Source organism: Pseudopodoces humilis, chromosome 17, assembly GCF_049639895.1.
Source record: "Pseudopodoces humilis isolate 2021_Gansu_Grassland_sample_001 chromosome 17, ASM4963989v1, whole genome shotgun sequence".
Classification (NCBI taxonomy): Eukaryota; Metazoa; Chordata; class Aves; order Passeriformes; family Paridae; genus Pseudopodoces; species Pseudopodoces humilis.
Window position 1 is genome coordinate 18,007,025 of NC_142216.1, and position 19,682 is coordinate 18,026,706.

The following is a 19,682-nucleotide window of genomic DNA, read 5'->3' on the forward strand; positions in this document are numbered from 1 at the left end:
CCGGTCTATTTTCCTGGCTAAGAAGGGGAATAACAGAGCCAGTGACACATCCCCAGCCCAGCCTCATGCTGGGCTCGTGCTGGGGGGACCAGGACATGTGCAGCCAACCCCAGAAATGCCATGGGAAGAGAAAGATGGGAATGAATGGGACTGTGGGGAGAGCCATAAGCTGTGCAGGAAGACAGAGAAAAACCTGGACAGAAAGTGAGAAATGAAGGGAATGGGGGAGGACTGGGAGGGGGACAGAGGGACAGGGGAACAGAGGGACAGGGACTGCTTGGGGGTCCCTCATGATTCCAGGTGGCCCCCACTGAATGCCTCTGCTCAGCTCTATGCCCATGTCCATGTGGCAAGCCAGGGGCTCTGTGTCCTCCATGTGATGTGGGACCCCACACATCCATGTGCTGGGGACTGTCCCCTCATTGTCCCACACATCCCCGCATCCCAGGACCAGTGCCCCAACACCCCATGTGTCACCACATCCTGGGACCAGTGTCCTGTGCGTCCTCATGCAGGAGAACTCAGTTCTCAGTGATCCCAGGGCTGTGAGCCCCAGCACTCCCCATGTCTCCCTGCCCAAGGACAGTGCTCCCTATCACCCCATGTCTCTGTGATCCTGTGCCCCCACATCTCCATCTCTCATATCCCTGTGTCCTCGTCTTACTCATGTATGTTCCTGTTCTCCTGTTTCCTTGAGTCCACATGTCCCCGTGTCCCCGTGTCCCCGTGTCCCTGTGTCCCTGTGTCCCCATGTCCCCATGTTCCACTGTCCCCGTGTCCCCATGTCCCCATGTCCCCGTGTCCCCATGTCCCCATGTTCCACTGTCCCCGTGTCCCCATGTCCCCATGTCCTCGTGTCCCCATGTCCTCGTGTCCCCATGTCCCCATGTCCTCGTGTCCCCATGTCCTCGTGTCCCCATGTCCCCGTGTCCCTGTGTCCTCTGTCCCCCATCCCATCGCCCCGCCCACACGTGCAGCACCGACCACCAGGCGGCGCTGCAGCCCCCGCTGGGGGCGATGGGCGGGGCTTCCCTGTCGCGCAATGAAATGGGCGCGGCTCCGGGTGGGGGGCGTGGTCTGAGGCGTGTCCGTCTGTTGCCTGGTGGGCGGGGCCTAATCTGGGGCGGGGTCACTTTAGGGGCGTGTCTTGTCTAGGGGCGTGTCCTTTTGGGGGCACGGCTTGTGGGGCGTGGTCTGTGGGGGCGTGGTCTGTGGGCGGGGCGAGGCCGGCCCGGCAGTTCCGGGCTCAGCACGCGCGGGTCGGGGCGGCGGCGATCGGGGACCGGCACCGGGATCGGGATCGGGATCGGCACCGGCACCGGGGCCGGGGCAGCGCCGCGCCGCGATGCAGCCGCCGCCGCGCAAGGTGAGCGCCGGGCCAGGCCGAGCCATGGGGCGGGTCACCGCGGCCGGGTCCTCCCTCGCTGTCGTGTCCTGCAGCCGTGACCGGAGCCTCACGGGGCTGGGGAAGCGAGGCCGCGTTTGGGCGGCACTCAGGAGTGGGGTTCGGTGGGCACCGGTACCGGGCAGGGCGGGCAGCGCAGCCCGCAGCCCATCCCCGCCGGGGCTGAGCGGGACCATCCCGCAGGTGAAGCTCACCCAGGAGCTGCGGGTCCATCTCCTGGAGCAGCTGTCGGGCCTGCAGAGCAAACAGCAGCGGGATGCCGAGCTGCTGGAGGACATCAGGTACGGCCCACACGGGTGACAGCCGGGTCGAGCTGAGACCGGGCAGCTCATGCCGTGTGTGTGTGTCCCCAGAGTGAGATGAAACAGCTCGTCCCGTGTGTGTGCGTGTGTGTGTGTGTCTGTGTGTGCCCCCAAGCTCAGACCAGGCACGGCTGGGCCAGGGACCGGGCACGGCTCACCTTGAGCCTGTCACCTCGAGGTCATGGGCTGCATCACCCTCTGGGGTGGCCTAATGGGGACAGGATGGTGGCAGGGGGAGATGGGAAGGGGTGATGGCAGAGGGATGGCGGCAGGAGGTGATGGGAGGGATGGCCCATCCCTGCCCCTCTCTGTGTCCCCTCTCCCCCCAGGTCCTACAGCAAGCAGAGGGCCACCATTGACAGGGAGTATGGGCAGGTAAGAAGATGCCACGGGATTCAGGATCAATGTCCTGGGGAGGCCCAGGCCTCATCCTGCCTGCCTGGGCACGGCCCCACGCAGGCAATGGGCAGCCTCAGAAATTATCCAAGCCTGGCTGCTCCGTGCTGGCCCTGGAGGGTGACGGCAGATGGCTCATCCTGCCTGGAGGACCCTGACCACGTTCAGCACCCGCTGGGGGCTCTGCTGAGCACAGCATGGCACAAACCTTGGGTGTTTTGGGAGCCTGGAGAGAAAACCTTGTTGGGGGAGGAAACCGCTGTCTGCTGGGTCATCGCAGGGCGCTGCTCTGAAATGTCAGAGTTTGGTTTTGATGTGAGATGTCCCTGCAGCATCCCTTGGGGACATCCTGCGGCAGAATTGTGTCCCCCCTTCCTGCAGCTGGTCACCATGTCACTCCCCTTCCTCACGCGCCCCAGGCTGGGGCCAACTGTCCCCCCAGGGCTGGGGTCTTGCTGTGCTTGGCTTTGCTGGGGTTCCTCTGTCTCTGTATCCAGTGTCCCTCGCTGATGTCCCCTTGCAGGTGCTCTGTCCCAAAAGCCACAACGAGCTTTCATTGTGGTGGCTGCCCCCCAAAAAGTCTCCCCATGTCTCCACATTTCCCCATGTGTCACATATCCATTTTCTCATGGGGAGCACGATGGGATTCCTGCTGACACTGAGCCACAGGGATGTGTGTGTCTGTGCTCTGGGACGTCCCCAGGTCCATGGGGTGGGCAGCTGGGGTAGGGGAGCCCAGTTTTGGGGGTGCTGGGTGCTGGGGTGCTCGGCAGGGTCAGGGAGTGGCGGTGATGCCGGGTCTGTCTGCAGGCGCTGCAGCGGCTGGCAAGCCAGTTCATGAAGAGAGACTGGCAGCGGGGCCGTGGCGAGGCCGGCGACTCCAGGTGGGCTGGGGACAGCGACGGGACTGGGGACAATCACCTGGGACTGGCTGTGCCCCATCCATGACCCTCCCAACTTGGAGACATTTAATTCCAACCAGCATTTGGGTGTCACCAGGATGCAGCTGCGGGTGGGATGTCCCCAGTTCCAGGGTCCTGCTGGGCATCCCCAAAAGCTGCCAAGGGGCAGGGAGTACCCGGCCCTGCGTTAACCCTGTGCCCGCAGGAGCGTGGCCGCTGTCTGGAAAGGCGTCATCGAGGGGACAGTGCACGCCGGGCAGGTCCGTGTCACCGCCTCCGAGAGCTACCGTGCCCTGGCCGCCGAGGCCGCCCGCAGCGCCCGCCTCTCCAAGGAGAGGACACTCAAGAAGGTACCGGGGCGAGGACATGTCCCCCGTGCCCGGGTGGTGGGGACAGCTGTCCCCCCAAGCTGACGCTCCCCACAGGGCATCGAGCGGCTGCAGAAGGCGCAGGCGGAGCTGCTGGAGACGGTGAAGGAGCTGGACAAAGCGAAGAAGCAGTTCAGCCACCTCCAGCGCAGCAGCGAGGTGGCCAAAGACAAGGCAGCCGATGTGGAGGCGCGGTGAGTGGGGGGCACAGGGCCCAGGGGCTGCTGTGGCTGTGGGATGGTCTCATGCCCACCTCTCCCGTCCTCCCCAGCCTCCGGAAGAGCGACCGGCGGATATTTCACACCAAGGCCAGTCTGCAAAAGCTCAGTGCCAAGGTTGGTGGTGCAGGGGGTGGCAGGGTGGGTGGATGCAGGGGGACACAGGGCACCATCACCAAGCCTCACTGTCCACATCCCCACAAGTTCTCAGCGCGACTGGCCGAGCACTCGAGGCAGCTGGCAGGGGTGCAGAACGAGTACAGCTTTGCCCTGGTGTCTGCCTCTGCCCACCTGGAGCATTACCAGCGTGTGGAGCTGCCCACTGCTATGCAGGTTGGACCCCCCTGCCCCATCCCTAAGATCCCACAAGGAACCAGCAGGGAGGGCACAAGGCCAGGGCTGGCTGCCCTGGGGGGGATCAAGAATGCTCCATGTGGCAGTTCTGGGGGGGTTCCCACCCGCTTTCCCCCAGGCACTGGACGGAGACCTCTACGAGCGGCTCCGGGAGCACTTGTCGGCCGCCAGCCGGACAGAGGTGGAGACCTGCCGGGCCACCCGGGACTGGTTCCAGGGTGTTGTGGAGGCGTCTGCACGGGTAACAGCACTGTCCCGTGAGCTGGCTGGGACAGGAGGGCATGGCTGAGCCCTCGGCCCCATGCCGCTCCCCTGCTGCAGGTGTGCCGGGAGCAGGACCTCCTCCTCTTCCTGCACGACCACCCCGCCTTCTCCCTGGCGCCTGAGCAGCGCTTCCAGCTCTCCGGGGCGGAGGAGGTAAGTGGAGGGGGTCATCACAGCAAGGTGGGGTCTGCACAGCCACCCCTTTGTCACCCCCGTGTCCTTGCCCAGGTGTGCCTGCTGCCACCAGCAGACGACGGGGCCAGCCTGGAGAAGGAGGCGCGGCGCTGGGCCACGCGGGTGGCCCGGGACCACAAGAACAGGGCGCACAGCGAGGAGGTGGGTGTTGTCCTGCCCCACGGAGCACCCGGGGGCTCAGGGACAGGCTTTTTCCAGCCCCTCGCCGGTTGCCACCACTCCCTGAGCTGTGGGTGCCCGGCCAGGTGCTGCAGCGGCTGGAGGCCAGGCGGCAGCAGGGGCCGGAGGCAGAAGCGGCGGCCGTGGAGCGGCAGATGGAAGAAGCGAGGGAAAACATCCGGAAGGCAGAGGTGAGTCCCGCAGCCGGGGAGCTTGGGGTGGCTTCAAGATCTGTCACCCCCAGAGTGGGGGATGTAGGGACAGGGAGGGGTACTGGCTGGGATGATGCACTTGGGCTGTGGCACTGGGGATGCCACCACGCTGGGGACGGGGTTGGGACACCTGCAGAGGTATCCTGGGGACTGTGACAGTGTGTGGTGTCCCCAGGTGAGCCGAGTGAAGGCCGAGGCACGGCTGGCACTGCTGCGGGCGGCAGGGCTGGACGTGGACGCCTGGCTGGCCGGGGCCACCATGGTGGGGACAGGTGAGGAGACCCCCACGGGGCTGGACCCGGCCGAGTTCGATGACTACGAGGACAGTGATGAGCCGGATGAGGACGATGAGCCTGGGCCTGCTGCTCGCACCTACCCCTACACCTGCCGGGTGATCTTTGGCTACCAGGTGTGGCCCTGCCTGCCTGGCCCTCACCCTGCCTGCCCAGGGATGGCACCTCAGCCTCTCTGCCACTTTGTCCCCATCTCCTGCAGGGCTGCCAGGCGGACGAGCTGTCCATCAGCCAGGGCGAGGAGCTGGAGATCATCGAGGATGGGGATGCAGAGGAGTGGGTGAAGGTGGGAGCAGGCTGAGCCCCCCTGCATACAGGGGGACACGTTTTGGAGGTCCCCAGGCCAACCCCGCTCTGGAGCCTGGGATGTTCATGTGGTTTTTGCCTCCTCAGGCTCGAAACAAGGCAGGGCAGGTCGGCTACGTCCCTGAAAAGTACCTGCTGTCCCTGGGGTGTGACTCGGGGGCTGGGCTCGGCCCCCCAGGACCCTCTGCCTTGCAGCGCCAGCTCTCCAGCATCATGGCTGCAGAACTGGTGCTGGAGCCTGGAGGTGGGTGCTGGGCGTCACCCCCACCCCAGGGAGGGGGACGGGATCCAGAGGCTGCTGAGCCCCCTCCCCACCCTCCCCACAGCCTGGCTGGTGCGAGCCCTGTACGACTACGAGGGGCAGAGCCCCGAGGAGCTGAGTTTCCCTGAGGGAGCCATCATCCGGGTGCTGCCCCGCGCCGCCGGTGAGGTGGACGATGGCTTCTGGACCGGCGACTTCGACGGCCGCGTCGGCGTCTTCCCCTCCTTGGTGGTGGAGGAGCTCACCGGGACCCGGGAGGCAGCCGGGCAGGTTGGTGGCAGGAGGGGGTTTGTGTCACCCCGGCACGGTCAACCCCTCATTTTCCACGAGTGCCAAGGTGAAGATCCCCTTCCCACCATCGCCATCCCTCTTGGCTGTGTCTTCCCAGGAGCTGCCATCGCCGTCCCCTCCACCCTTCTCCCCTCCTGGCCTGGCACCCGGGGCCAGCCTGGTCCCCAGCCCTGCTCCTGAGACAGCGCTGGGAGGTGAGTGCTGGGGAAACTGGGAAGGGGCTGGGGGAGCCCCGAAAGCCGGGCTGAGCTGCTGGGCCCTCCCAGGTTGCTGGCAGGATGGCACGGGCAGCGGGCAGAGTTCCCCAGACCTGGCAGCCACGCGTCTGCGGCCGGTAAGTCCCTTCACAAGGATGCTGTGACCCCAAAGCCTGCCCAAGCCCTTCTGTCACGGAGCCACCCATGTGTTTTGGAGGGTCTGAAGGGGGATGAGTGGCCCCAGCGTGTTGGCACCACTTCTCTCCCACTCCCTTTCCCTCTCTTCTCCCTCTCTGCAGCTCCGTGCGCCGCCCCCGCCGCCCGGCAGAGCCCCCGAGCCCGACCCCGAGCTTCACCTCAGCTGACCCTGTGGGTCCCCCCAGCCCCCCAAGCCCCAAAAAGCTTTGCCCAAGCAAGCCACCACAGGCTGCTGTCCCAGCAGTGGGGACTGGTGCTGCCCCATGCCCCGAGCTGGTCTCTGCAGGGGCTGCATCCTGCCCAGTGCTGGTTGCAGAGTGGTCCTGCATCCTGGTACAGCACCCAGAACCCCTCTCTTGGGGTGCCCAGTGCCACAGCCAGGCCCCATCTCACCCCCCTCTTGCCTCTGCCCTTCCTGCCTGGCATCCCGTGTGCACTCCCAGCACAGCCCTGGTTCCTGGGGGTGGAGGGGCTCATCTCTGGACCCCCGCAGCACCTCCCCACAGGCAGGAGTGGGCGTGGGGAGGCTTTTCCAAATAAATCCCACTGGCCCTGGCGAGGGGTTCAGCAGCTTTAATGGTTGTAGCTCGTCTATGTACAGGGCGTTACACACCGAAGCTGGCGCGGGCCCCGGCGCTGCCCGCTGGCCTGGCCGCGGGCCATCGTGCCCCCAGGGCCGGGCTCCGGCCCCTCCTGTGCCGGGATGGGGCTGGAAGCTCCTCTCTCCGCCAGCATCTCCCAGGGACCTGCCGGTGCAGGGTTTGTGCCTGTGCCCGCTCTGCGTGCCCGGGGGCGGGGGGCTGTGCTCTGTGGTCAACGTGCCGGGTGCCTGGGGTGGGTGGGTGCTCCCCACCGCCCCGGGGGGGGCTCAAGCCGCTGCCTCCATCCCTGCCCCTCACCGCGGCCCCCTCTGATCCTTCCCCCGGAGCTGGGGGGCCGCGGGGGCAGCGGGCTCGGGGTGCTGTCCTGCCCCTGCCAGGCCCGAGGGTCCCTCGGGGGGGGTCTCCGGGGAGGGTGCGGAGGGACTCGGGTACCTATTGCCAATGGGATGAAGGCTGGCGCCGAGCGCGGTTGTCGGTGACGCCGGCGCGTCGCTCCGGCCATGCCAAGCGCGTAGATGCCCACCCGGGGCCGGCTGCCCCGCGGCTGCCCCACGGCAGAGCCCCCAGCCCCGAGGGGTCCAGGGGCTGCACGCCTCCCGTCCACGCTCCAGCCGGGAGCGGAGAGGAGCTGAGGGGAGAGGGGCACGACAGGGCTTGTCCCCACAGCCGTGGCACCTCCCCACCACCCGCAAACGGGATTTCCCGGAGTCACCGCCTGTGGCTGGCACTTCCCGACCCCCTGGAGAAATGGAGATATTCTCTCCATGTCCAGCACCAAGCTGAGACCCACCAGGGGCAGGGACAGTGCCCTCCCACCCCCACCCCAGCCATTGTCCCAAGGCAGGGGACAAGCACTCACGTCACACACGGTCCTGCTCCTCGGCGCTGGGCTCCTGTGGGATGGAGGAGGGATGTCAGCACTCCCGTGGGAGCGGGGTGCTGGCCCAGGGGTCCCCCCCACCACAGCAGTGACCCAAGGGCCAGCGGGCAGAACCCCACTGAGTCTGCAGGAGCGGTGACAGCCCAGGCACCATCTCTGCCCTTCCCCATCACCTGCAGGACGTGGTGAGCAGCAGCCAACAGCCCTCGTGCTGGCTCTGACTGTGACTGAGGGGATGGGGAGGGTTCAAGTGGCACCAGGGCTTGGTGACAAATATCCCAGGGAGGTGCCATCACCATTCTCCCGGGGACTCCATGTCCTGGAGCATGCCAGCACCACGTGCAGCATCCAGGCACCACCGAGGGGACAGACATCACCATGTGCCTGGATGCTTCCCCAGGGATCAGAGGGATCACCCAAGGTTCAGTGGGACCTGTCACCACCTCCCCAGGTCTCTGGGGAAGGGCTGCAGCCCTTTTTTCTATCCTGCCATGGGCTGCCCTTCTCCATGAAACAGCTCAAACCTGCCAGCCTGGTCACCAGAAAGCAAAGAGGGAAACAGTGGGATCCTGCTTTGTCCTTACCCAGCATCCAGCCAGGCACTTTTCCCAGGCCTGCCCCATCCCACCCCCTGCCAAGGGCTGCTGGCATGTGCTTGGGCCGTGCCCAGCCCGTGCAGCTCCTGCAGAACCAGCCCCAGGGGATCTCCATGGCTTTGAAGCATGCCAGGAATTTTACCCAGGCATTTGGCTTCCTTTTTCTTCCAAGGGCTTTGCCAACATGTGCCCTGGTGCTGGTTTTGTGAGGCAAGTTAAAGCCGGCTCCTGGAGCTGCTGACATTACACAGGGGGTGTTTCCCAGCCCCCTTCCGCAACAATCACCTTTTGCTGGTTGCAGAGCCATGAATGAGTGTGTGAGGCTGTGAGTGAAATGCTGGCTGTCTGAACCACCACACCAGCCTCATTTGCTCACTGGTAACAGCACAGAGGCAATTCAAGGGAAAAAATCCCTTGGAGCTTTCTAACCCCTCCAGCAAGGTGGTTGGGTGGGATATTTGGGTACACCAGGGTGCTGAGAGCTCCAGGCAGGGTGGGCTTTCCTCCTCTCTGAGCACAGCTCCTCAGGAGCAGGGAAAAACAGCCAAGAAATGAGCACTTGGCTTCACCATTTCCGGGCCTCCAAGGTAAGAAAGGCTCCTGGAGAAATCTGTCCCTGCCTGTTCCTTACTGGCCACACTGGACCCCATTGAGGCCACGATTTTGGGGACACCACGTGCAGCACTGGAGCTCTCCCAGGTCAAAATCCCAATGGATGTCCCCAAAGAGCTCAAGCACAAAGGGAAGGAGTCCTTTCCTCAAGGGGAGCCAGCAGCAGGTCTGCAGCACCTCCCACTGCCCCCGAAGCAGGGCGGGACCCGTCACAGTCACTCCACTGCCTCAGACATCGGAAAATGGGTGGGAAAAAAGCAATCCCCCTCCAGTCCAGGGGACCACACGGAAGAGGAGGAACATACCTGCTGCTTCCCGTCCTCCCCTCCTGACTGTCTCCTGCTGCTGTCGTCTCTCCCCAACTCATCGGCCTGTTCCTGCAGGCTCAGGCTCCCGTGAATATCCGACACTTCATCTGCCGACGCCAGTCCGATCTCCTCCAGGCAGATGCCGGCTCCTTCCCTTGCCAGCTCTCCTGGGATGTTGGGACTCGACACTCCCAGCGCCGGCATGCTCATGAGCCTCCGCTGGCGGCTCGAGCTCCCGGGAGCAGAGCCAGCATCCTTCAGGGACCCCGCCGTGCCAGGCCCCACCAGGCTGGACCCGGCTCTGCCAGACCCCAGCGGGCCGGAGCCCAGCGGGCCGGAGCCCACGTCCGCCCGCCGGCTGTCACGGGTGCCGGAGCTGGCTGGTGTGTTCGCAGCTGGGCTGGCGGACAGGCTTTGCTCCGCGCTTCTGCCCGCGCTCTGGGTGCCCGTCTGGATGGCTCCGTTCTGCAGGGCACCCGTGGGGACAGTCCCGTTGAGAGCCCGTTCCCACTGCAGCCTCTCGCTGCTGCGCTCCAGCTCCTCTGTGCTCGGCTGCCGGCTGCCGGCGGGCAGCGTGCCGTCCTGCTGCTCCTGGACCGGCGGTCTCTTCCCGATGTGTGTGACACGGAACCTGCAAAGAGGGCAGGACACAGCAGTCTTTTCCATGCTGTCCTCATGGCTGGATTCCCAGCTTGCCCGTACCTCCAGCTCTGGATCACTATTTGCCGTGATCTCCAACCTTTCCGACTCATTCACACCCACGCAAGCTGTGCCCCCCAAAGTCATTTTTCCCTTCATTTTGAGCAAAACAAACAGAAAGAGAAGGATGGAAATCTCAATCCAGATCTTGCCCTCCCAGCAGCAAGATGGATCACAGCTCCTGGAAATGCTCCGAGACAACCTGGATGAGAGCGTGCCCTGAGTGAGGGCAGGGACGGGGTTTTGGCAGTGGTTTGGATACAGGGATCAAAGGCTGAAGGAGTTGTTTGGCAAAAATCTGCCAGAGCACATTTTTCACCCTCCCCTGGAGTGGCAGGGGGTACCTGAGTGGCTCACCAAGGTTCCACCATGAGCAAGTGAGAGCTCAGAGCTCCTGGGTGGGCAGGAGAAAAGCTGCAGAAATGGCTCTGCCACCCTCAAAGGGAAGGTTCATAACCAGAGGTGACGCAACAGTGCACGTGGGGAGAAGAGAGGAGTTAGGGATCACAGACTCATGGAATGGCTTGGGTTGGAAGGAGGTCCTAAAGGATCATCCAGCCCCACTCCCTGACACAGGCAGGGACAATTACCCCTGTGGAGAAGGCTGGTGTGGCGTGGGATATTAACAGGGTGGAAGAGAAAATGAACAGGAATTGAGGGAAGGTGCCTTTGGGAAAGGAGACCATCTTGTCCAGCACTCCAAGGTGAGTGAGTCTGGGAAGAGCACGGACAAAGGACATGGAGGAGTGGATGGAGCTGGGCACCAGCCAGGGAATGAATTAGCGGTGAGTACGGAACTGTGCAGAGCTGGGCACCGCCTCCAAGGACAGCTACAGGACGGAGGGAGCCAGGAGCTGGCAGTGTCCACAAGACGTGATCCGAGCTGCAGTTCGGCCTGGAGAGGTCCAGCAGGTCTCACTGCTTCTCCAGCTCCTCAGAAACCCCCAGCTCACCTCCCTGCTGAGGGTCCTGCCCGTGATGGTGGAATAATCCATGTGATAGGACACAGGGAATGGCTTCCCACTGCCAGAGGGCAGGGCTGGATGGGATATTGGGCAGGAATTGTTCCCTGGCAGGGTGGGCAGGCCCTGGCACAGGGTGCCCAGAGCAGCTGGGGCTGCCCCTGGATCCCTGGCAGTGCCCAAGGCCAGGCTGGACAGGGCTTGGAGTAGCCTGGGATGGTGGGAGGTGTCCCTGCCATGGCAGGGGGTGGCACTGGAATGAACTTCGAGGTCCTTTCCAACCCAAACCATTCCACAATTCCATGCCCACTCTGGCTCAGCATTCCCATGAAAGGACTGACTCTCTGGACCACGACCTGAAGTTTGGTCAAGGCTCAGGACCTGAATGAAGACCTTGTGCACAATTTGAGCATGACAGAACTTTGTGTCTCACCACGGTGGCCATCCAGGAACCAGCAGTCACTTTGTCACCTTGCCCCAGTCACCACAGGCGGAGGGAGCCAAGCCCAGGAAGACTTTCCTAACCCTCTCTGCTGGGGAATGGGGCAGCCTGGGCGAGCCTACGGACTGATCCACAGGTTAGTGACTACACAGAGACCACAGGAAGCTCAGGAAGTCCCTTGAGGTGAAACCAGGTGGGGACTGGAAAGCATTTGTGGGAAGTATCAGGAACACTCCCGTGTTCTTACATTGCTGCTGTGTCATCTAATTACAGACATCGCTGGAGGCAGCGACCTGGAGCAGCACAGCCACTCTTTCCTTCTGAGTACGTGGTGGCTCACACCTGGGACATGCTGTCCCCTCTGCCCCCCTTAACGAGGTCCCTGAAGCCCCCAGTTGGGCAGCAAGGGCCCTGCCTGCACCGGGCTGGGACAGCGGGCTCCGAAAGGACACGGGGCTGGGGCTGTGCTCAGCACTGACTCAGCAGGAAAACCCAGCTTGAGTCACCTTCCCAGAGAAGGAGGGAAGCCACCAGTGCATCACAGCCTGCCACGTACCACAGGCATTTCCAGGTGCAGGAACCACCTGGGTCCTCAGGAGCTCCAGCTGCAGAGCTGCTGCTGCTGCTGGGGCATCTCAATGCAGAACTCTGGGCAAGTGGGAAAGGAGCAGGAGGACTGAGGAGAGCTCACGGTGCTCATTCCAGCAGGGAAATGTCTGGCAGAGCTCATTTGGGTACCTGCCCACTGAGAAGACGGTGGTCTCTCCAGGATGCATCCTGCTTTTGCCCTCCTTGGACCGGCCCTGGCGCTGCAGCGGGTGCCTCTTCCTCCTGCTGCAGTGGATGCAGGGGGCCTGCGTGGAGCCCAGGTGCACCGTGTGGTGATGTGGTGGGCCCCCGTCCTGGCTGCTACTGTGGGGACACAGGCTGCAACAGAAGGACATGACAGGTCGTGTCACCTCGGGGAGACACCCCAGCCCTGGTGCAGCCCCACTGCAGCAAGCTCTGGGAGCAGCAGCTCTGGGGGGGGACCTCTGCTGGGGACAGGAATGAGGAAGAGCTGTTCCACTTGACACTCCTCAAAACCCTCAGGAGAGCAGCACTCTCCGTTGGGAAGATGCTTTGAAGCAGCTGGAAAGGGGCTGCTTGTCCCTCCCTCCCTCCCAGCCACAAGTTGCTGTGAGCTTCCCTCACCTGGGCACTGGCACTGGCACGTCCCCTTCATTTTCCCCCAACATCTCCTTGAGGGCCTCCACATTTGCTGAAGACAGAGGAAAAAACGGGAATACGTCAGCGAAAGTGCTCAGCAGAGCTCTGGGCCGGCCCATGGAAGTGCTCACCTTCGTTTTGGATGATGCATCTCACGATCTTCTCCACGGTGTCATCGTTCTTGTCCTCATCTGCAAAGAGACAACGTGGCACTGAGGGCTGGCATTCGGGCTGGCTCACTCATCCCTTCCCTGGAGCAGCTGCATCAGCAGAGATGTTGGAGAAGCCTCATGTCCCCTGTCACACTGGGAAGCCACTGGGGAATACCAGATCCCTCCTCCTGGAAAAGAAACCGCTGAGCCAGCAGCTGCGTGTGCAGGGAGAGGGCGTTGTGTCGCTCCTTCCCAACAGGGGAGCATCCGCTGAAATGAGCGGGAAGCAGGTCCCAAAAAGTCAAAGGAGGAGGGTCCTTGTCCAGCCTTGGAGCTGCAGGATGCTGCACATGCTCAAGGCTCCAAGGGTAAACAGGACATATCCACAGAAAACAAACCCAAATAAACCCACAGGGACCTGCTAAACACGGGAATGGGGAACACACCATGATACAGAGAGCCCCAGAGCTGCGCACCATTAAAAGCTTAAAAGGTTGTTCTGAGGAACCTTGGCTGGTGCCTGCTCTGCTGTGGAATTCATCCACAATGTTCACCTCAACCTGCTTCCAGCCACTGTTGGAGGCAGGATGGATGGATGGATGGATGGATGGATGGATGGATGGATGGATCAGCAGTGTGACATGTTCCTGTGAGCAGGTTGGAGCTGTGGTCTGGCTGGTAGCTGCCTCAAAGGCTCAAGGGCTGCTTCCATCATCTTGGAAGCCCACGGAGATGTTTCCCCGGGCTGTGGTGGGGTGGTGTGGCCTGGCTGTGGGCAAAGCCCATCCTGGAAGGTTCAGACACTGTCTCCATGTCACAGCCAAGATGCTAAAGCCAGAGGAGCACATCCATGGACATCCTGGAAGCTCTGGCTGCAGCCGTGGGTGAGCCGCAGGAGCCGCGTTTCCCTCCCGAGCACAGGCAGCGGCAGCAGGAGGTGCTGATCCTCCCCAGCACTGCCGATGGCACACGGGAGCTGGGGGAGTTCTGTAGCACCATGTGGCTGTTCCCAGCCTGGGAAGCAGCCGGAGGAGCGTGTGTTCCCCACTTCAGCAGAGACTCAGGAAAGCGCCGGATGACAGAGCTCGCTTGGGCCAGGCACCCACGCTCGATGCGGCACTGACTTCCCAATCCAACCACCCCAGAGCGACTTGCCGTGGCCTGAAGCCATGGAAAAAATTCCCTACAGGTCCCTTCCCCTTCTAGCAACACCCCTGTTTCTCTGGTTTGTGTGAAGACAGCGGGGGCTAGAAGAAGGCATGACCAACAGCAAACACCAGCTGGCTCCCTGCCAGACATCCTAATGCCAGAGGGGCAGAGGGACAGCTTGTGCTCCAGCTGGGAGAGGTTTTCCTTGAGGGAACAGGGATTATGATTGAGATACTGAGAATTCAGCAAGTCCTGGATGTTTATCAGAATTACCTTTTGGTGATTATGCTCCTTTGGGAAGGGCCAGGCACTGGTTCCCACCTCCCTGTCACCTGCAGCCGTTGGCAGCTCGTGGATCACAGGGATCCTGGCCCTCACACTCCCGATCCCCAGGGAACACCCTGCTGCTCTCAGCGCCCCAACCCAGCCACACGTGACAGGTAACCCTGCCAGCCCCACCCCACATCCCAGAAGGGTGTATGAGGAGCACCAGCCCGCTCCAGGCAAATGGTCGAGCCCCCACCGAGCCCCCATCGCCCCAGCACTCACCATCCTCGAGCTCCTCCACCCCTTCTTTGTCATCTGGGTCAAGCTCATCCCGGAAAGTCCGGCACCGATAACCCTTCTTCTTCAGGACGTGGCAGATCAGGAACCCCACCAGCCCCATGATGAAGAAGACAAGGACAAGGAGGAAGACCACAGTAATGCCGTGCTGGGGATCTGGATCCCCATCGCTGGGGTCCTTGTGGTCTGACATGCGGATCTGCGAGGAGGGGGAAGGCAGGTCAGAGCCCCGGCGCTCGCCCCCGCCCTGTGCCCATCCCGCCCTTGCTGCTGCGGGGCAAGGGGCAGCTCCCGGCCGGGGGTGGCTGCGCAGGGCTCGGCTCGCCCCGCAAGCTCCGCCGCGGTGCGGGGCCGCACGGAGAAGGGAGAGGTGGCTCCTGGCGGTCTCCCAAGGACACTGCTGCCCCGCACGCCCCCGCCGAGAGGCATCCCAAGGGCAGCGCTGGCGGCAGCGTCCCCGCAGGCCCGCCGGCCCCGGGCTGCGCCGCTCCCCCGTCCCTCGCAGGCGGCTCCCCAAGGGCACCGCTGCCCCGGCCTGCCCGGGGCTCTGCGGCGGGCGGCGTCCCCCGGCTCGCCCTTGCCGGGGGATGGCCGAGCATCCTCCCGCAGCCCCCGGTACTCACGGCCGAGGCCCTCCGCCGGCAGCGGCACGGGCAGGGAGCCGCGGCAGCCGGGCTGGCGGAGGGCCGAGCCGCCGGCTGCTCCCGCATCGTCCTCCCGCAGAACCGAGCCGGCTCCCTCCGCCCCGGCTCCTCTGTGCGCTCCCGGCTCCTTTCTTCCCTTCCAAGGGCTCAGCGCCCGCATTCCCACTCGCCGGCTCCGCTTCCCGGCACGGACAAGGTCCCCCCCGCCTGTCCCCCGGCCCCGCTGCGGCGGGACCCGGGCCTGCGGTCCTCCGCAGCGCTCTCCTCTTCACCTTCACCTTCACCTGCCTCCTAGCAACCCCGCATCCCCGCGGCTGGGGACCGCGGCGAGCATCCTCCGGGTCCCGGCTCCCTGCCTGCCTTCCCCGGGAAGGAGCCAGCTGCGTCTGCCTGCTGCTCTCTCCCTGCCACAACAGCACCCGCCTGTCCCGATCCCAGAAAAAAAAAAAACCTCTCCGGAGCTGTTTCGGCGGAGGAAGGTGCGGAGAGGAGCTCGGGGAGATGCCGGAGGCTGCAGCAGGACACGCAGGAGCGCTGCTCAGGGAAGCTGCCGCCCGCCCCGGGGTGAATAACCTCACCCGCACGCGTGCCAGCCCCGAGCTCCCCTGGCACCCTCCTTTCCTTGATTTTTAGGGCACTGAGCCCTGGCGACGGGAGGGAGAAGGGTGGAAGTGAGGCTCAGTGAGATCAGGACTGATCACACACCAGCGTGTGTGGGGTGGGGAGAGGGGTGCAGACACCCACACTGGGATCCCAGCACCAGGAGATGGTGGAAAAAGAGCCCCGGGAGACTCCTGTGTCCCCCTCCTTCCTAAAAAAAGGAGTGGCTAAACTACTTAAAATCTCAAGCTGTGGTGGTCCCACATCCTCCTTCTCCATCTCCACCACATTATCCTCACCCTGGGAGGCTTCACTCGCCACTCCTTTGCTACTGGAAATTAGACCTGCTCCTCTTCAGCCACCTGCCAGTTCTCCATCCAAACCCTGAGGAGCGAAACCCTTGAAATCCCTCCCAGCCCATCTCCACCGAGCCGAGCACCGATCCATGCACGCATTCCTCCCTGGGAATTATCCCACCACGGTCTGTGACACAACCTGGGACTCCTCCAGGCTCTCAGCCTTGCCTTGCTGAGAGCTCCTGCCCCTCTGCACAGGTGACCAAGTTGGCTCTCAGGAGCCTCCTCCATCAGTGTGACTTCAGGAGGTCACCATAGGTGACACCCATCTGTCCACTGTCCTGACAGCGAGACAGGCCCTGGGATAGAATATCTGTGGCAAGAATGAGACTTTTCCTCCTGCCGTGGATTGCTGGGCCATGGGAGAGGCGAGGTCTCCAAACCCCTGGGCCAACAAGCTGCTACATCACGGTGCTGAGGAGGACCTCACAAAGTAAACCTGAAAGGCAGTTTGCTCCTTGCCCTTGTTTCTGTGCAGAGGGGGAACTGGCAGGTCTGGGTTTCTGCAGGGCCCTGAGGGGACACAGTCATGGTGAGCGTATTCCCATTTTCCTCGTGCCCACGCACGCTGTCCTGCACAATAAATCGCTCTTTCTCCTCCTGGGTGCTCCCGCCCACCCAGCGCATTGCTGCACCCTGCCCCCTTCCAGCTCCCCACCCCCTTCCAGCATCCCACCCCCTTCCCGACTCCAGCCATGCCAGGATGATCAGGACTCCCCACTTTGAAGGGAGATTCCCATTTCCCCACAGCCCCTGGTGTCGAGGCATTTCCACAAGCTGTGGACACAGGGTGGCACAGCAGCCTGGCCCTGCCTGAGGACAAGTCCTGGCCTTCGTGGGGTGAACAAGGATGAGGAGGGGGTTCTGTTGCTGCCAAACTTTTCCCTCCTGGCTCTGCAGCTGGATTATCTCGGTTGATCATGTTTCTCTTCCTAATTCCCCCAATCAGGCATTGCCTGCTCCCAGTCTCCATCCTGCTCAGCTTCAGTGTCCCTCCAGGGGCTCAGTCCTTGTCCTGCTGCAGGACCCCATTAGCATTTAATGGTCCCACACAGCACCTCACAGGTGACCCATAAACAACACCCTGGCTCCTCTCTGCCCCAAAACAGCCAGCATTTGAGCTGTCAATCCACACCAAGGATTGCACACAGTGGGTGCTGCCAGAGCACATTTTTCACCCTCCCCTGGAGTGGCAGGGGGTACCTGAGTGGCTCACCAAGGTTCCACCATGAGCAAGTGAGAGCTCAGAGCTCCTGGGTGGGCAGGAGAAAAGCTGCAGAAATGGCTCTGCCACCCTCAAAGGGAAGGTTCATAACCAGAGGTGATGCAACAGTGCACGTGGGGAGAAGAGAGGAGTTAGGGATCACAGACTCATGGAATGGCTTGGGTTGGAAGGAGGTCCTAAAGGATCATCCAGCCCCACTCCCTGACACAGGCAGGGACAATTTCCCCTGTGGAGAAGGCTGGTGTGGCGTGGGATATTAACAGGGTGGAAGAGAAAATGAACAGGAATTGAGGGAAGGTGCCTTTGGGAAAGGAGACCATAAATTCCACGTTACCTCTTGTCCGCTCTTTTGCTGCACCTCTTCCGTAGCCACTGGAGCAAATGTCACCCCACAAACACGTGAACACGTCCTTTTGGGGGATCAGCCAGCCTGGCCCCGTGTGGCAGCTAAACGGGCCGGGCTGCCCAGATCCAGGCTCCTCTTGGGATCTTCACTTCAATGCTCAGCCCAAAAATTGCCGTCCTGTCTGCAAAGCTGCTCCATTCCATCATGTCAAACGTGCCCCTGAATCCTCAGCTTTTCAAACATGCCCAGCAGCTAATGGCCGTTACACCACAGCCTGGTTTTGCTCTCTGAGCACAAAGAGCATCTAAAAATATCCCTCTCCGATGCTTCCCTTGCTCTGCTCCAACACCCGTGAATATGCCCGGAGCAGCAACCGGCTTCCAGAAAGACAGCTCAGGCAGCAAAAGTGATCCCAGCTGGAAGCAGGGACGTGTTTCTCCTCTGCTCACCCCGTTCCCCCAGCCAGGCACTGGGATGTGCTGTTTGGGTGGCTCCATGTCCCCAGCCAGGCGTTATCTGCTGGCAGCAGCTGGTGGAGAAGGGACAGGACAATCGTCACCCAGCCCAAGACGTCAGCGCTTCGTGGGTTCCCAGTAGAGCCGTGGTGTTGAGCACGTGTAAATCCCGCTTATCTCCCACGGTGGGTGCTGGGCTCGGTGCCAGGTGACCTCTCTGAGTGTCCCCAGCCACAGCTGTGCCCTGCAGGGTGATGGTGAGAGGGTCCTGGATCTCCTCTGGAAGTGTCCCTGCCCCTGGCAGGGGATTGGGATGAAATGTCCTGTCCCCTAAATCATCCTGTAATCCTTGCTCCAGGCTGGAGCTGGGATCCTGAAGGGAAACCCACACAAGGAGCGGTGTGGAGGGGGCAGTGTCCCCTCAGGGGGGCCAGAGACAGCCAGAAATAACATTTAATAACCCCACGATTTAATCACACCTTGACATTTGTCTCTTCCACCTGCAGCCAGAATTCCCTGCCATTCCCCCCATCCCATACAGGCAGGAAGCTCCTCTTGCTGCTTCCAAAGGGTTTCCATCTCCTGGAAATCCCAGCCTGGCATCCACTGCCAGGGAACATCCCGGTGCCCATCTGCCCTGGTGCCCATCCTCAGGCAGCTCCTGGGGGTCCTGCCCCTCCCTGAGACCCCGCTGGGATGAGCAGCCTGTCTCCAGCACAGCTTCCTTCATCCCAAACTCCTGTCTGCGGGAGACTGGCAGCACCAAGCATTGATTTTGGCTTGGTTTTCCAAGCCTTTGGGCAAGGCTTCCTGCTCTGTTCATCCTTCCTTCTCTCCAGCCCACAGGGAGCGGGTTTTTGCTGCCATTCCCAGCCAGCTCCGCTCACAACACAGTCCTGTTTCCATCTCTTGTCAGCTCCAGGTTTTCCCCCATTCTGCTGCCTCCTCACACCCGGCAATTTTCCAGGCAGCTTTTGTCCTCCTCCTGCCTGGCCTTTCCAAAGGTCTGGAGGACCTGCACCTTCTCAGGGTGGGACCTGGACAGGTGACAGCTGGTGGTGGCAGGTCCCCATCCCTCAGGGATTGGAGCTGGCTCTCCCAGAACGGAATGAATGCCATCAAGGTGTGGGTGTCCCACTGAAACCTCACTGCCCCATCCCCTGTGCCCTGGGCGTGGGGGGCTGGGAGTGACTGGGAGACAAGTGGGAGTAACTGGGGGCCAGCTGGGGGCCTGGAAAAGAGAATCCAGTGGCCAGCTGGGCTCGCTGTGAGTAACTGGAGCACCTGGGAGTAGGTGAGGAGGAGGGAGGAGTGACTGGTGGCAGCTGAGGGAGCAGGTGTAGAATTGTGTGAGAGAATCCAGCAGGCATCTGGAAGTAACTGGGAATGACTGGGAGGCAGCTGCAGACCTACAGAAGAGAATCCAGTGGGCAACTGGGATCTGCTGGGTGTAACTGGGAGCAGGTGAGGGGCAGGGAGGGGTAACTGGGGGAGCTGAGGATGACTGGGGAGAGGACACAAGGGTGATGGGAGAGAGTCCAGCCGGCATCCGGGGGCAG

The 19,682-nt window shown here is 62.5% G+C and overlaps 2 protein-coding genes across 5 annotated transcripts; one reads left to right on the plus strand and one right to left on the minus strand.

Moving 5' to 3' along the window:
* The first annotated feature begins 1,224 nt into the window (after window positions 1–1,224).
* On the plus strand, window positions 1,225–6,624 carry FCHSD1 (FCH and double SH3 domains 1). Of its 2 annotated transcripts, XM_014261213.2 has the most exons (19): window positions 1,225–1,366; window positions 1,589–1,686; window positions 2,037–2,082; window positions 2,914–2,987; window positions 3,211–3,355; window positions 3,431–3,567; window positions 3,645–3,708; window positions 3,796–3,924; window positions 4,064–4,186; window positions 4,267–4,362; window positions 4,438–4,545; window positions 4,650–4,754; window positions 4,951–5,184; window positions 5,271–5,354; window positions 5,462–5,618; window positions 5,701–5,906; window positions 6,025–6,121; window positions 6,194–6,261; window positions 6,424–6,624. In XM_014261213.2, exons 1-19 carry the CDS (start codon window positions 1,346–1,348, stop codon window positions 6,487–6,489), a joined length of 2,058 nt encoding a protein of 685 aa, XP_014116688.1. In that variant the 5' UTR covers window positions 1,225–1,345; the 3' UTR covers window positions 6,490–6,624. The 2 variants fall into 2 exon arrangements, with proteins under 2 accessions (XP_014116688.1, XP_087919713.1); XM_088063587.1 differs by having other exon boundaries at window positions 4,267–4,545.
* Window positions 6,625–6,880: 256 nt separating this feature from the next.
* Window positions 6,881–19,355, minus strand: RELL2 (RELT like 2). 3 transcript variants are annotated; one of them, XM_014261197.2, is made up of 8 exons: window positions 17,657–19,355; window positions 14,483–14,696; window positions 12,764–12,823; window positions 12,618–12,684; window positions 12,162–12,350; window positions 9,318–9,951; window positions 7,784–7,817; window positions 6,881–7,663 (listed from the first exon to the last, which is right to left on the minus strand). In XM_014261197.2, exons 2-7 carry the CDS (start codon window positions 14,688–14,690, stop codon window positions 7,785–7,787), a joined length of 1,191 nt encoding a protein of 396 aa, XP_014116672.1. In that variant the 5' UTR covers window positions 14,691–14,696; window positions 17,657–19,355; the 3' UTR covers window positions 6,881–7,663; window position 7,784. The 3 variants fall into 3 exon arrangements, with proteins under 3 accessions (XP_014116672.1, XP_014116673.1, XP_087919716.1); XM_014261198.2 differs by having other exon boundaries at window positions 6,881–7,552; window positions 17,657–19,354; XM_088063590.1 differs by lacking the exon at window positions 17,657–19,355 and adding an exon at window positions 15,377–16,648 and having other exon boundaries at window positions 6,881–7,552.
* Window positions 19,356–19,682: the final 327 nt, after the last annotated feature.

Bases quoted from the DNA above. Each gene is read 5' to 3' on its own strand.
- FCHSD1 (XM_088063587.1), top strand. From the start codon at position 1,346: ATGCAGCCGCCGCCGCGCAAG. The intron at 4,187-4,266 runs GTAACAGCACTG...CCCCTGCTGCAG, and splicing joins TTGTGGAGGCGTCTGCACGG to GTGTGCCGGGAGCAGGACCT. The intron at 4,546-4,649 runs GTGGGTGTTGTC...GTGCCCGGCCAG, and splicing joins ACAGGGCGCACAGCGAGGAG to GTGCTGCAGCGGCTGGAGGC.
- RELL2 (XM_014261197.2), bottom strand. From the start codon at position 14,690: ATGTCAGACCACAAGGACCCCAGCGATGGGGATCCAGATCCCCAGCAC. The intron at 12,824-14,482 runs GTGAGTGCTGGG...GTCTCTTTGCAG, and splicing joins GGTGGAGGAGCTCGAGGATG to ATGAGGACAAGAACGATGAC. The intron at 7,818-9,317 runs GTATGTTCCTCC...TCCATCCCACAG, and splicing joins GGGAGGACGGGAAGCAGCAG to GAGCCCAGCGCCGAGGAGCA.